Consider the following 12,852-nt stretch of genomic DNA (forward strand, 5'->3'; position numbering starts at 1 on the left):
TGCATCCGCCGGTGCCGCCGCAGCACGGCCGAGCGGGTGAAGCACTTGTCACAGATCTCACACGTGTACGGCTTCTCCCCGGTGTGCGTGCGGAGGTGCCTGCGGAGGTCACCGGATCCCCCGAAACTTTTCCCTGCACAGAGAGAGGGGTCCTCTCAGAAGTGGGCATTGGGACATGAGTGGAGTGGAGCCTGCCACCACCCGCTCTGCCCTTCTCTCCCCTCTGCCCCCAGCAGCCCCCTCCCACCTGCCCCCTGGGTGTGGGGCCTCTCAGTGCCAGCCTCCTGGACCCTGTCTGCCTGCACAGGAGCCCCTGCTGGGCAGGCAGCTGCCACCCCTGCCGGCTGGTGGGTGCTGGAAACCCTGTCAGTTTCGTTTAAATTTCTGTGAACCTAGAGCAGCCGATCTATAATGAGAAACACTTTCCTCGCGGCATCCGTGCACTCCTTTCACTACAATTCTGCCCGTATTTCCCCGGCTTCTATGTCCTTTCCCTGCGCATAGCATCAAGGTGGGGATTTGCTTCCACAGTCAGAGTTGGTGAGGGGATCAATAACCTTACAGAAGTCATAGCGTCATTCCAGAGGAGTGAACACTACACACGTATGTACATGTATGTTTAACTGCTCCCTTGTCTGCGTGTCGCTCTATTTGAATTCTCGGCCCTCCAGCCCTGGTCAAGCAAAGGTGGGCTATCTATAAAAAACTGCCTTTCAACAAAACTAGCTGTCGATGCCCACGTGTTAAATTTTGGGATTTTTTCCTGTTAACCTAAAAATAAAAGGCCTTTCAAAGCAAGAGGCAACAGGCATTTAATTGCCATCAGTTAAGAATTCAGGAAGCACTGAGAGAGGCAGAAACCCGCCTCGTGTTCTGATGGGAGACAAAGGCGGGGGGCGTGTATGAGAAAGGGAAGGGGGCAGTGACTCCCTAGAGGGAAGGCGCTGCTACTGCTGCAGACGAGCTAACTTAGTGATGCTAATTCTAAACCAGTTTTTAATTTTCAGTCCAGTGGTCATCAGACAGCAGTTAGAACAACTGCGTCCTTGTCTCTGCAAACAGTTCTCTGGACAGAGTGTGGCCCTGGGCCCCGTCCAAAGTTACCACACGGGACGGGACGAGACGGGACGGGACGGGACGGGCGGCCTGGTCTGTGCGTCACTCACCGCAGGCCGTGCAGCTGTAGGGCCGCTCCCCCGTGTGCCGGACGCGGTGCCTCACCAGCTTCCTCTGCATGTTGAAGGACTTCCCGCACTCGTCACAGGTGAACACTCTGTCAGCCGTGTGTGTCTTCTTGTGCTCCTTCAAGTTGCTGAAGTTGCTAAAGCCTGGAGAGAACACGACCCGTCAGCGGAGGCGCACGCGCCAGGCAGGGCTCCAGGAGGGAAAGGAAAGGAAAGCGCAGCCATACCTCGGCCACAGGTGTCACACAGGTGCGGCTTCTCTCCCGAGTGAATGACGATGTGGCGCTGGACGTCCCCAGAGGCTGCAAACCTGCAATGGATGTGAAACGCAGCTGAGAGCCCGTCCACGTCACGGCACTGGGCAGCGCGAGGCACGGAGGGCAGCTGCCCCGCCTTCCTGGGTGTAATCAGAGCACCCGACTTCATCGGAAACGGGCATTAAAAATATCTTTACCTTTCCCCCCTTTAAAGGAAAAGTAGAAAATAATGCAGTGTTTTGTTTGTAAGACATTTTTTCTACCTAGCGGCATCAATCTCTCTTCTTCAGAGATGGCCACCACCGGCTCAGTGTAGGGAGTCATTCCCGCCCAGGCCTGGGATAGGAAATCTAGGTGCGTTCCCTCCCGCCACCCTAGAGGAATGACAAAAGGGAGGACGGGAGGCTGGGACGGTTGGACTTCTTTGTTTCTACCACCTGCTTCCTGCACAGGTGACTCTGACTGCGCCATGGCCGTCTCTCCCTCAGACCAGAGAGAATGTGCATGCTACCATCACAGCACTTACAGCAGCAGGTGGCTGATAGGTGCTGACTGAATGGATGGCTAAATGAACGGCTATAAAGACAGGTGACTGGTACGGTCCGGGCTGATGCCTGTTGTCCACCATGACCGTCAGAGGAGAGCATGTGGACTCTGATACCTGACCCCTGGGGGGCGGGCAGCCAGCGTGCGGCTGTGTGCACGTGGGAGGGACCCTCTCCGCACTGCACCTCACCGCCACAATGAGACTGTGCCAAGTGCCCGGGCTGAGCTCCGCCTGCTTTCCTGCTGCCGTTCCCACAGCCGGAGGCCGGGCTGGGCAGCCAGGCTGCAAGTCTCACATCCCGCTAGGTACTCACCTCCCAGGGCACTCATCTGCTTTCATGGCCATTTTTAGAAAGAATGGACATTTCAGTGTAAAATCATTCTGTGTCACATCAAATCCCATTTCTAAGACTTCTGTCCTGGGTGTTCCTTCTCTGAAGGACTGTCCTTGCCCTTTTGTTACTCATATGTGACATACAAGGCTAGGCAGAGGGTCTGACGGGCCTGCGCTCCTCCGTGGAGTGAGCCCCACGCGGCTCGTGTGCGAGCCCTCAGAGCACTGCTTTCCACGGAGACCAGACCAGAGGGGGCCCTACAGGCGGAGGACAGCCCCAGCACTGACCTCTTGCCACAGACTTCGCAGATGTACGGTTTTTCACCAGAATGCCGACGCAAGTGAGTCTGCCAGTTACCTGCCTGCAAAAAAGGAGAAGCACAAGCATACCAATAATGAAAGGGTTTTTGAAAAGCAGGTCACACACATTCACATGGAAGACTGGCAGGTTTACCAGGTTCCAGTCCACCTTCCAAGGAAGACTAGACACACACTCAGAAGGAGCCACGTGCAAGAGGAAGGACCGCCGGTTCTAACTGGGGGTGTCCCCACTCTGGTTTCTCCACTGTGCTCCTGGGCCAAGGGCTGCACTGGCTGCCCCATCGCGGGCCTGCCCTGGGCCGCTTCTCTCTTAAATGGGCGACACAGTGCAGGGTGCCGTGGAGGTTGCCAAGCTTGTACTTTAAACAGACCTTGATGTATTATTTCATATATTTTTAAACTTGGACCATCTATATGCAAGTAGCACTCGAGAAAAGCAGCAGCGCTTGCATGTGGCTACTCCCTGTTGTTTCTCCCTGAGAAACATGCCTTGGTTAATAAAGGTAAGACTCCCCGAGCAGCACTCCCTCTGCAGCGGCTGCTCTGCCTGGTGGGCTGTCACGCTGTCCTGTGTGCAGAAATGAAATCAGGAGTCACTGCAGTCCTCCGTGGCAGGGACTCCAGGCTCCTGGTTTCTGTCGCCAGCAGGGCTTTACCAAGAACGCCTGATTTTAAAGGGAGGCCCTGGAGCAGACTGCCAGTGCTCAGCAACAGGCCGTCAATATGAAATGGCCCACAGTGAGGCTGAGACTGCAGATGCCTCAGACATTAAGCACTCCGGCTACTGCTTCCCACTTGGACGTGGAGGCAGAATTTCCCGCTGTGGAGGCTTCAGTTAACAGTCTCAGTCTGTCACATCCCTACTTAATATTCTATAGAGTTCTGTTAAAAACAAACACTGAAATAAGTGAGCATACCCACGGGAAACAATGCTCAGGCGTTATGCACAGAATAAGCCACGAAGGGGGCGTGAACAGTAATACCAACTAACACACCTGGCTTTGTAAATCTGTATTTTTAAAAATATATATATTTTTTTTACTAGAGGCCTGGTGCACAAAATTCAGGGCACAGGTAGGGTCCCTAGGCCTGGCGAGTGATCAGGGCCGATCGGGGCCTTCCGGCTGTCAGCCAGGGCCTCCCTTTGTTCCGCGCCACCCCCTGGTGGTCAGCACACATCCTAGCGAGGGATTGTGAACTCCCGAGGGAACAATTTGCATATTAGGCTTTTATATATATAGATTGATTTCAGAGAGGAAGGGAGAGGGAGAGATAGAAACATCAATGATGAGAGAGAAACACTAATCTGCTGCCTCCTGCACGCCCCCTACTGGGGAGTGAGCCTGGACCCAGACATGTGCCCTTAACAGGAATCAAACCTGGGACTCTTCAGTCCACAGGCCGATGCTCTACCCACTGAGCCAAACCAGCTAGAGCTAAATCTGCAATTTTTTAAAAAAATTAAATGCAAAAGACAGTCCATGGTGACAGGTTTGAAGATGGGTCTGAAGTCCACCTGTGGGTGGAAACATACAAATGTACAGGATCAGAAACTGAGGTTGGGATTTTCTGTTATGACATGGAAGTCTTTCTGTCTGTCAGACACTGAGAAACACTGTGTTACATCCTACCTTTTAGAATATGATACATATGGTTTACACAAAATCTCGGGTTTATTTTAGGTAATCAAAGAAAAAGAACTTGGCAAGCCCTGACCGGTTTGGCTCAGAGGATGGAGCGTCGGCCTGTGGACTGAAGGGTCCCAGGTTCGATTCCGACCAAGGGCATGTACCTTGGTTGTGGATGCATCCCCAGTGGGGAGGTGTGCAGGAAGCAGCTGAATCGATGTTTCTCTCTCATCGATGTTTCTAACTCTCTATCCCCCTCCCTCTGTATAAAAAATCAATAAAATATATTTTTAAAAATTAAGAAAAAAGAACTTAGCAAAATATTAGGAAATACCCAGGTTTTAACAGAATGACTATGAATAACAATAATAAAGTGACTGCCCAGCCAGTGTGGCTCAGTGACTGAGTGTTGACCTATGAACCAGGAGGTCACGGCTCGATTCCTGGTCAGGGCACATGACAGGGTTGTGCAGGAGGCAGCTGATCAATGATTCTCTCTCATCATTGATGTTTTATCTCTCTCTCCCTTCCTCTCTGAAGTCAATAAAAATATATTTTTTTAAAAATAATAGTATAAAGCGACAAATGCTAGTAGCAATATATATCTGGTCTACGTAGGCCTTCACACACATTACCATGTTACCCTTAGTAACTGGCATTGACATCTATTTTCCAGACGAAAACGAGATTCAGCTAAGGGGGTTGCTCCAGTTCCTCGGCTGGGCCAGGAATGGATGCCGCTGGTGTGAGAACTGCCGCCTTACTGAGGGGAACCCTGAGGACAGCACATTTCTGTGGCTAAACTAGCTTGTGTGGAGCACTCAGTGTGACAAGGCCATGGTGCCCTCAGGAAGCAGCCTCCTGGAGTGAAGTAATGCACCCCTGGCTGTGTTAGATCAGTCACTTCCAAATTTCAGAAAAGCTCATCAGTCATGGAACAATTCAAACAGTACCGTCTGCTCAGCTGTTAAATGAGATCCCTCCTTCCCAGCTGTTTTGTAAACTATGTATGAAGATAGAAATTGTCTCTGAATCATTCCTAGCAATGCTGCATTGTCCCTGTTTAAGTCAAGCATAGCAACTGTTTATTTTCCAAGTAAATATCATCGAATGGCCTTCCACTCAGTATAATAAGCATAGTGAAAAAATTTTAAAAAGGTTTCTTTAGGTATTTAATAGTGGAAATGAATAATGGAAATAATTTTTCCCCACAGAAAGGAGCACATATTAGTCTGACAAATTATATAAAAGTACATTAAATAATAGAAAAATTCAGGCATAAATGTCCAATAATGCGTTCACATAATTTATATCAAATTATGTGGCAAATTGGGGCCCAGATTGTTTGACCTTTGTTATGTTTTTAGTTGTAGTAAACTTTGCTATGCTCTAATTATATGCTAAGGACATAGATCACATCTTAGAAATTACCTATATATAGCCGGATCCACGAAAACTCTGGTAAGAGGTAATAACAATAATAGCTGTCAAGTGCTAAGACGCTACTATGAATGAAGCACTTGACTAAGTTGCAAGCAGTGTTTCATGTAATCATCACAATGTCCTTATAAAGGAGTGTTGTTCCCATTTTACAGAGCAGACTGGGGAAGGAGAACTGAGCTGCGGACAGCGTCAGGGCCCAGCATGGGCGTGGGGGGGGGGGGGGGTGAACACTTATCTTGTTTCAGAAGGAAAAAGAGGCTGCATTCAAAATGTTCTCTACAACACTGCATCTCTAGGTTCCTTTAGGCCCAGTGCCCAGATCAGCACACAGCCCATCGGACACAATAAACATTGGCTGGATGAGAGATTTAATACTTCATCTTAATAAGGATCAGCTACAAGGCAGCAAAAGCAGAGAATGAAAACTGGTCTGTTGTCCAACATCCTAACATCTACAGTCCCAACAGGAAGAAGGAGGCATCTGGCTGAATGCAGCCCAGCCTCATTTGCAGCCTCCAGATGTGAGCTCAACATGGTTTACTGCATCTCTGAGAGGATAGACTAGGACTGCACCCACCCGGGGGACGGGTGGGTTGTGAAGGGTCCTCACACTTATAAAAAATGGCATGTTTTCCCCAATGTACTAGGATTTTGTTTTCTTAAACATTATTTTCTCCTGATGTAGACTAGTCTTTAAGTTACAGATACCTTCAGAGGCTTCTCTTGCAACTCCAATGCATGTCTTACTTATAATAAAAATCAACACTAGGTTTCAGGTTTCCAACTATTAACAATAAATAAAAGTATTCCCACCTGAGAGAAATGTTTCCCACAAATGTTACATTCAAAAGGTTTCTCACCTAAAACAAAACAAAACAACAGCTTGTAAAATCATTTGTATTATCTGCACAACCATTTTCTGTTTAAAATGTTTAAACTATCCCGTGTCCACCACTCAAAGCAGAGACTACGTTCCTCATCATGAGTGTATGAAAACGGGAGTCCACACCTCTTCCTCGTCTCTTGTCCTTAGATAGTGGGCAGGAATGACAAAATGAAATCTGTGATTAGTTTTCTCTAAAAAATCGAACTGTGCCCTAGCTGATTTGGTTCAGTGTATAGAGCATCGCCTGCAGACTGAGGGTCCCGGGTTCGATTCTGGCCAAGGGCACATGCCCATGTTGTGGGCTCGATCCCCCGTGTGGGCCATGCAGAAGGCCAGCCAATCCATGATTCTCTCTCATCAGTGATGTTTCTATCTCTCTCTCTCCCTCTCCCTTCCTCTCTGAAATCAATAAAAATATGTTTAAAAAAATCAAATTGTTCTCCAAATATAAACCTATGTTGAAGTCAAACTTAACTTGTTAGCGTTCAAACCCTGCCTCGGTTTTGGGCACCGGCTTTCCCTTCCACTGAAAATCAACTGTGAGTTTCTTTGCTGAAGGGCCCGAACCTGCTTACAGCCCCTCAGCCCGACTCCTTTACTTTCCCACCAGCTCCTAACAGAACCGGGGTCTTGTTCACACACGTGAGGTATGGGCACGGCACAGCCCCAAACCGGGACGGACCTCCTGACGGTGGGACGGGGAAAAGCCCTGCCCCTGCATTTGGCCTTGGCTGACCAGGCTCCCAGGGGAAAACAAGAGGACACCATGGGAGCCACGTCTGATTTCAGAAACTAAGCAATTACGCTTTGGTATAGAATAACCTGCGGAGAAGGGAACTCCGCCACCAAGAAACCACAGCAGCCCTGAACACAGACTAGAAAATGACCATTTTAACAGTATACTTCCAGGTGCCACCTTGAACCTAGGGAACTAACAAATAGGCTGGGCAGACCAAGAACCTTCTGTTCCCGCCCCCCGCCCCCCAAGGGGTTTCACTCTCTTTAAAAATGACAATACCCCTTCCTTCTACATTGCTGGCTGCTAGCTTTCTGGGCTCCTGCCAGGATACTTTTACTTTGATTTTTTCCTGAAACTGTTTAATGGTTTCTTCAATGGCTTCTTTCTGGAGCAGGCAGAAAGCTTTTGACTGAATAATTATAATCATACTAAAGGCCCGGTGCATGGGTAGGGTCGCTAGGCCTGGCCGGCAACCAGGGCCGATCTGTGGGGCGACCAGCAGGTTGATCAGGGGGTCCCCCGCTGGTACCTGCCTTGGCTGGCCTGGGGCCTGAAGGCTGGGGGCAGTTCCTGTGTTGAGTGCCTGCTCCCTGGTGGTCAGTGCGCATCATAGCAACCGGTCATTCCACTGGTTGTTCTGCCGTTCGGTCGATTTGTATAATAGGCTTTTTATTATGTAGGATAGGATTACTTCAGTATTTTGGGACAACATTTATGTCGGAAATTATGGGGATAATAGATAATGTTAAGTTAAAGCCCCCATTATGCGATCCAAGAATTTGAAAAAAAGAGGCCACTGGTTATTAAGACTCCCAAGTGACCAGAATTGATAACCTTACTCCACTGGTTCTCAAACGCTTTGCTCTCAGGATCCCTTAACACTCTTAACTGAGAACCTAAAGCGTTTGCTTATGTGGGCTATGCCCGTCAGTACAGTCCATACTAGAAATGAGGACCGAGTGATTTTTAACACATGACTAGACAGCTCACTGGCCACCCGGGTGATGACAGCCTGTAGCCGACTCCACTGCACACTTGTGGGAGAAGACAGACAAGGCAAGTAACATCCTACATGGTGACAGAAACAGTCCGGCCTCACAGACCCTGGGAGAACAACTCAGATCGTAAGTCGAGGACCACTGCTCTCTCAATAGAGTACGTCCAAGTGAGCATCCCACCGTAATGGATGACATTATTGTTCAAAAGGACAAACAATTTAATTTTTAAAGCTAAACAGATACGTTTCTCAAAAATTATACTGATCATGAGGCTCTAGGAAATTCAAGCAAATGGAATGACCTAAATTAAGGTTTTTTTACAGGGCAAAACTGAATCAGTGATACTGCCTTCATATGGAGAATACTTCTGAACTACTAGTAACAATAAAGGTAATACTTTATATATTCACACACATTACAATTTATAAAGGGCTTCCATAAATATTAAGTAAGACTCTCCACAATGCACTGAGGTGGTAAACACCTAGACACACCAGGAGTCAGTGATAGCAGAACGTCACATCGATAACTGCAATTGCACAAACGTCTTAAAAGCAGTTACTCTGGAAGCATCTGTAGCTCATCACTTCCCATGCCTGTGAGGTAACTGCCATTCACCCGCCGTGTGTACTAGAGTCATCCTGCATAAGTGCAGGAAGTAACACACACGTACTGTATAAGGAAACGTGCATGTGCTGTAAAACACTTCTAAAAAAGCTTTTGGAAAAAGTAAACTTTTTGGAAAGGGGAGGAGGTATGAATTAAGGAAATAAAACTTTGAAAATTCAATGTTCAAAATGGAAGAACTTTCATTTGAAAATATCAAATGGTTAAAGCTGATCCTTATTAAAAAGTTTACCTCCCACCTTCCGAATCACAATTTTTAAAATCTGATATTCACATTACTTTCCAGAGAACTTTTAGAATTACTCAAACTAAATTATTTTATTCTGATTAACCTACATTATGCTTTTAAAAAATAAACTTAATCTAATTCTAAAGAGACAACTAAATATAGCTTATCTGTTTTAGAACTTGAAAATTTCAGTCCATCAAAATAATTTACTATACTTCATTAGAGATGGAAAGTTTGTCATAAAAACCTAATTAAAATAAAAATGAAGTGAGACATCTTTTAAAATTGGCTCTATGAAAGTATCTATAGATTACGCTTTAAGAGGCATCACCAAAACTATGAATTAAAAAGTAGCTAACGCTCCTTGATTATTTTTGTGTGCAAATGTCAACGCCACAGCAAAACTTCTTACAGAGAGGAGCAGGCACCGTGTGCGTCTGCGCTCTTGCCTGTCCGGGCCCGCGGGCACTGGGTCAGTGTGCGTGTACCTGTATGGGACCGTTTGTGAAGCTCCAGGTTGCTCGGGTGTTTGAAAGGCTTCCCACACAGGTCACACGCGTACTGCCACTGGGACTGCGGCGTCTGGAACTGGTCCTCTGGAGCCTCCAGGTCTTCGGGACTCTCCGTTTTGATAATGCAGTGGAAGCTGTCGGAGCTGCCGGGTTCTTCACGTTCCTTCTCCCCAGCACGTTGACTGCTGGCTTTCTCTATGGTGTTGTCACTAGCAGGGCCAATCCTCTGGGTTAGACCCTCATCCGACGTGGGTTCAGCAGTTTGCTCTGCAGACTTCTGTGACTTCAGGAAATTGAGCTTCTTCAGGTGAATGGCCTTTTTGAGCCTCATCTGTTTGGTGGGTGGCTGGCACGTGCTGTCTGACTCAGGGTCTGGGGCAGGTTCATTCAGGGGCTGGGCCAGGAAGTTGGGAGGCAGGTGCTCCGCGGACTGCAGGGCGCATTCGGAATGACTGACAGCACAAGGCTGGTTTTCCACGGCAGCCGGGCCTGTGGATGGGCTGACAGTGAAAGGCTGCTCGATTATTCTCTCGTGACTGGGACAAGCGGCTTGCTTATAGTACTGCTTACTGTACAAGTTTCTCAGTTTGTAGTAGTAATTTGGCTGTTTGAGCGGCAGTTCTGTGCAGCTGCCGTCTAAAGTGTCAGGGCCTAGTTTTGACGCTTCGCCTGCAGGGTGATGAAGCTGAACTGACGGTGGAGCCTGAGAGTGCAGCTCGTCCAAGGCCTTACCGTGCTGCACGTCCGCCGAACACGCCGGCAGTACGTGAGGAGAGTAGCTTTCACTGACAGCACAGCTGGTGTCCGGAGCCGGAGCGCCCGGCAGGGAGAACGCGCTACCACCAGGCGTGCTGGGTGGCTGCTCCACAGGGGCTGATTTTAAGAACGTGTGACACAGACTCAGAACGTTCTGTACCTGCAGACACTGTGCTGTGTCCAGCATCACCTGCACATTATCCTGGTTCAGGTCCAGGTGTGACGTGTACATGAAGTCCAGGATCTGCCCAATGCCGCTGACATTCTTAATATCCAAGTGAAAAACGTCGCTCTTCTGGCCGGGAGAATTCTGGAAGAGGCTCCTGACAAAACAAAGATGCCTGTTTCAGTGTTAACAATTCATATACACTCTTAACTTTCTCTTACAAATAATACTTATACTAATATTCAAAACAGCAATACTTCTATAAATGCCAGAATTTTATAATTAAGCGAGCTTTAACCCTTTTAAAAAATCTGGCTGGCAAGTCATCCAATAAAGCAATTCAGATAAATGAGTGTGATGAATATCCAAACTTCCAAGTAGATATCCAAGGAAGATTATGCAGTATACCCATGGCTCTTTTATCAAATAATCCATATGCATTATTAATAGTATATAGAGTACAGAAAACAAAAGGACACACATTTTTCACTACTTCCTGTTTGTAGTCTGACAAATCATGTATTTTATTTTAGGTCATAAAACACATATAAAAATATTTCCATATCTAAGTGCCTTAAAAAGTCTAAAAATAAAAATAGCTATAATAAACCAACCCTCAGTATACATTCATTTTGTTTATTAAATACATTTTTATTGATTTCAGAGAGGGAGAGGGAGGTAAAAACATCAACGATGAGAAAGAATCATTGATCAGGTGCCTCTTGCATGCCCCTTACTGGGGATCGAGCCTGCGACCTGGACATGTGCCCTGACCAGGAATCGAACGGTGACCTCCTGGTTCATAGGTCGATGCTCAACCATTGAACCATACTAGCTGGGCTACACTCATTTTTTTAATCTTAATTTTTAATTGTGTAAAAATTACATAATATTAAACATTTAATTATGGTTCAAGTGGTAAATTCAATGGCATAAAGTACATTCACGATGTTGTGCCACCATCACCTTTATGCATTCATTCTTAGAACCTTTGCATCATCCCAAAGAGAAACTCTGTTCCCATTAGACACTAACTCCCACTCTTCCTGCCCCGCCCCTGGCACCACCATTCTGCTTTCTGTCTCTCTGAATGTGACTGCTCTAGGACCCTGATACACTCTCATTTTATACTCAGTCACTCCTCTAGCTGTCTAGCAACCCAATGGTCCATACATCAGCAGTGAGAAAAGCCCTAGGAGTGAATGCGGGAAGAAAGGGCACACTTCCATAAAGCCCACACACTTTATTCTGGGCACAAATCAAATTCACCGGGGAAGGAATCTGTATGGTGTAGAATATCAAGCTAAGTTAGGTAAGTTGTCTTGCAACGTTGTTGGAGACATTTTATCAGATGCAGTCACCTGCTTCCCCAAACAGCACAGGTTGTGGGTTTGATCCCCAGCTGGGGTGCATACGGGAGGCAACCGACTGATGTTTCTCTCTCTCTCTTCCTCTTTCTAAAATCAGTAAGAACATACTCTCCGTACAGTGAGAACAACAGAGACTGAAATCGCACCTGAAGTACTGGCTGAAGGCTGCGAGGACATTCTTGTGCGCTTTGAAGCAGACGCCGCTCACCACCAGCATGCAGTCACAGAGCAGGCCCTGGATGCGCTGCTCGTGCAGCTGCTGGAGGAGGTGGCAGCTGTGCGTGGCCACCGGGTCCATGCTCAGGCACTCAGGAGACCTGCACAGAGGACGCAGATAAAACCTGAGTCTCGATGACAAGACTGGGAACTAAACGGCACCAAGTCCATGGATTGATCTGTGGTTCACTGTCATGAGTCCCTGTCACAGCAGCTTAAAAAACAAACATGCAAACAAACAAAAAAGTCATTTCTTAAGCATCTTAACCAGTGCTGTTCAATGGAACTACCTGTGAAGATAAAAATGTCCCTAGAACGCTTCTGCTCCTCTTACTACGGCCCTAATCTGCCGTACTTCCTCCCCTGCAAGCCCCCGAAGGCTACTGTCCCTTAACTCTCAGCCCTGAGCCGTCTTCACTTTCCCTTGATAACATATCTATCTCTGGCCTCCATCTGTTCTAAGCAGACAAGCCCTAAATTTGAAACTTTAACTTCAACCACCAGTTGCAGATGTCCAACTTTCTGCTAACCATCTGTAACTGTATGACCCCACAATGAAGAATCTCCAAAACCTACCCCCATTATCTCGCCTTCAGCTCAGCACCTTGTTCTGACTCCCCTGTTTCTTCATGGAAAGCTC

At 47.4% G+C, this 12,852-nt stretch overlaps 1 protein-coding gene across 3 annotated transcripts in view; it reads right to left on the reverse strand.

The window, feature by feature from the left end:
• The window catches only part of ZBTB49 (zinc finger and BTB domain containing 49), a 13,317-nt gene extending 966 nt beyond the window's left edge, over positions 1-12,351 (reverse strand). For 2 of the 3 annotated variants that reach the window (XM_014539630.1, XM_014539629.1), the window contains exons 1-7: positions 12,143-12,351; positions 9,681-10,801; positions 6,527-6,573; positions 2,610-2,683; positions 1,412-1,494; positions 1,167-1,328; positions 1-133 (exon numbers count right to left, since the gene is read on the reverse strand). In XM_014539630.1, the coding sequence (XP_014395116.1) occupies positions 1-133; positions 1,167-1,328; positions 1,412-1,494; positions 2,610-2,683; positions 6,527-6,573; positions 9,681-10,801; positions 12,143-12,294 (1,772 nt within the window). In that variant the 5' untranslated portion in view covers positions 12,295-12,351. The remainder of the gene's footprint in view (positions 134-1,166; positions 1,329-1,411; positions 1,495-2,609; positions 2,684-6,526; positions 6,574-9,680; positions 10,802-12,142) is intronic. The other variant, XM_005866142.2, reaches the window with a different exon arrangement.
• Positions 12,352-12,852: the final 501 nt, after the last annotated feature.

This window comes from Myotis brandtii, unplaced genomic scaffold (genome assembly GCF_000412655.1).
Source record: "Myotis brandtii unplaced genomic scaffold, ASM41265v1 scaffold223, whole genome shotgun sequence".
Taxonomy (NCBI): domain Eukaryota; kingdom Metazoa; phylum Chordata; class Mammalia; order Chiroptera; family Vespertilionidae; genus Myotis; species Myotis brandtii.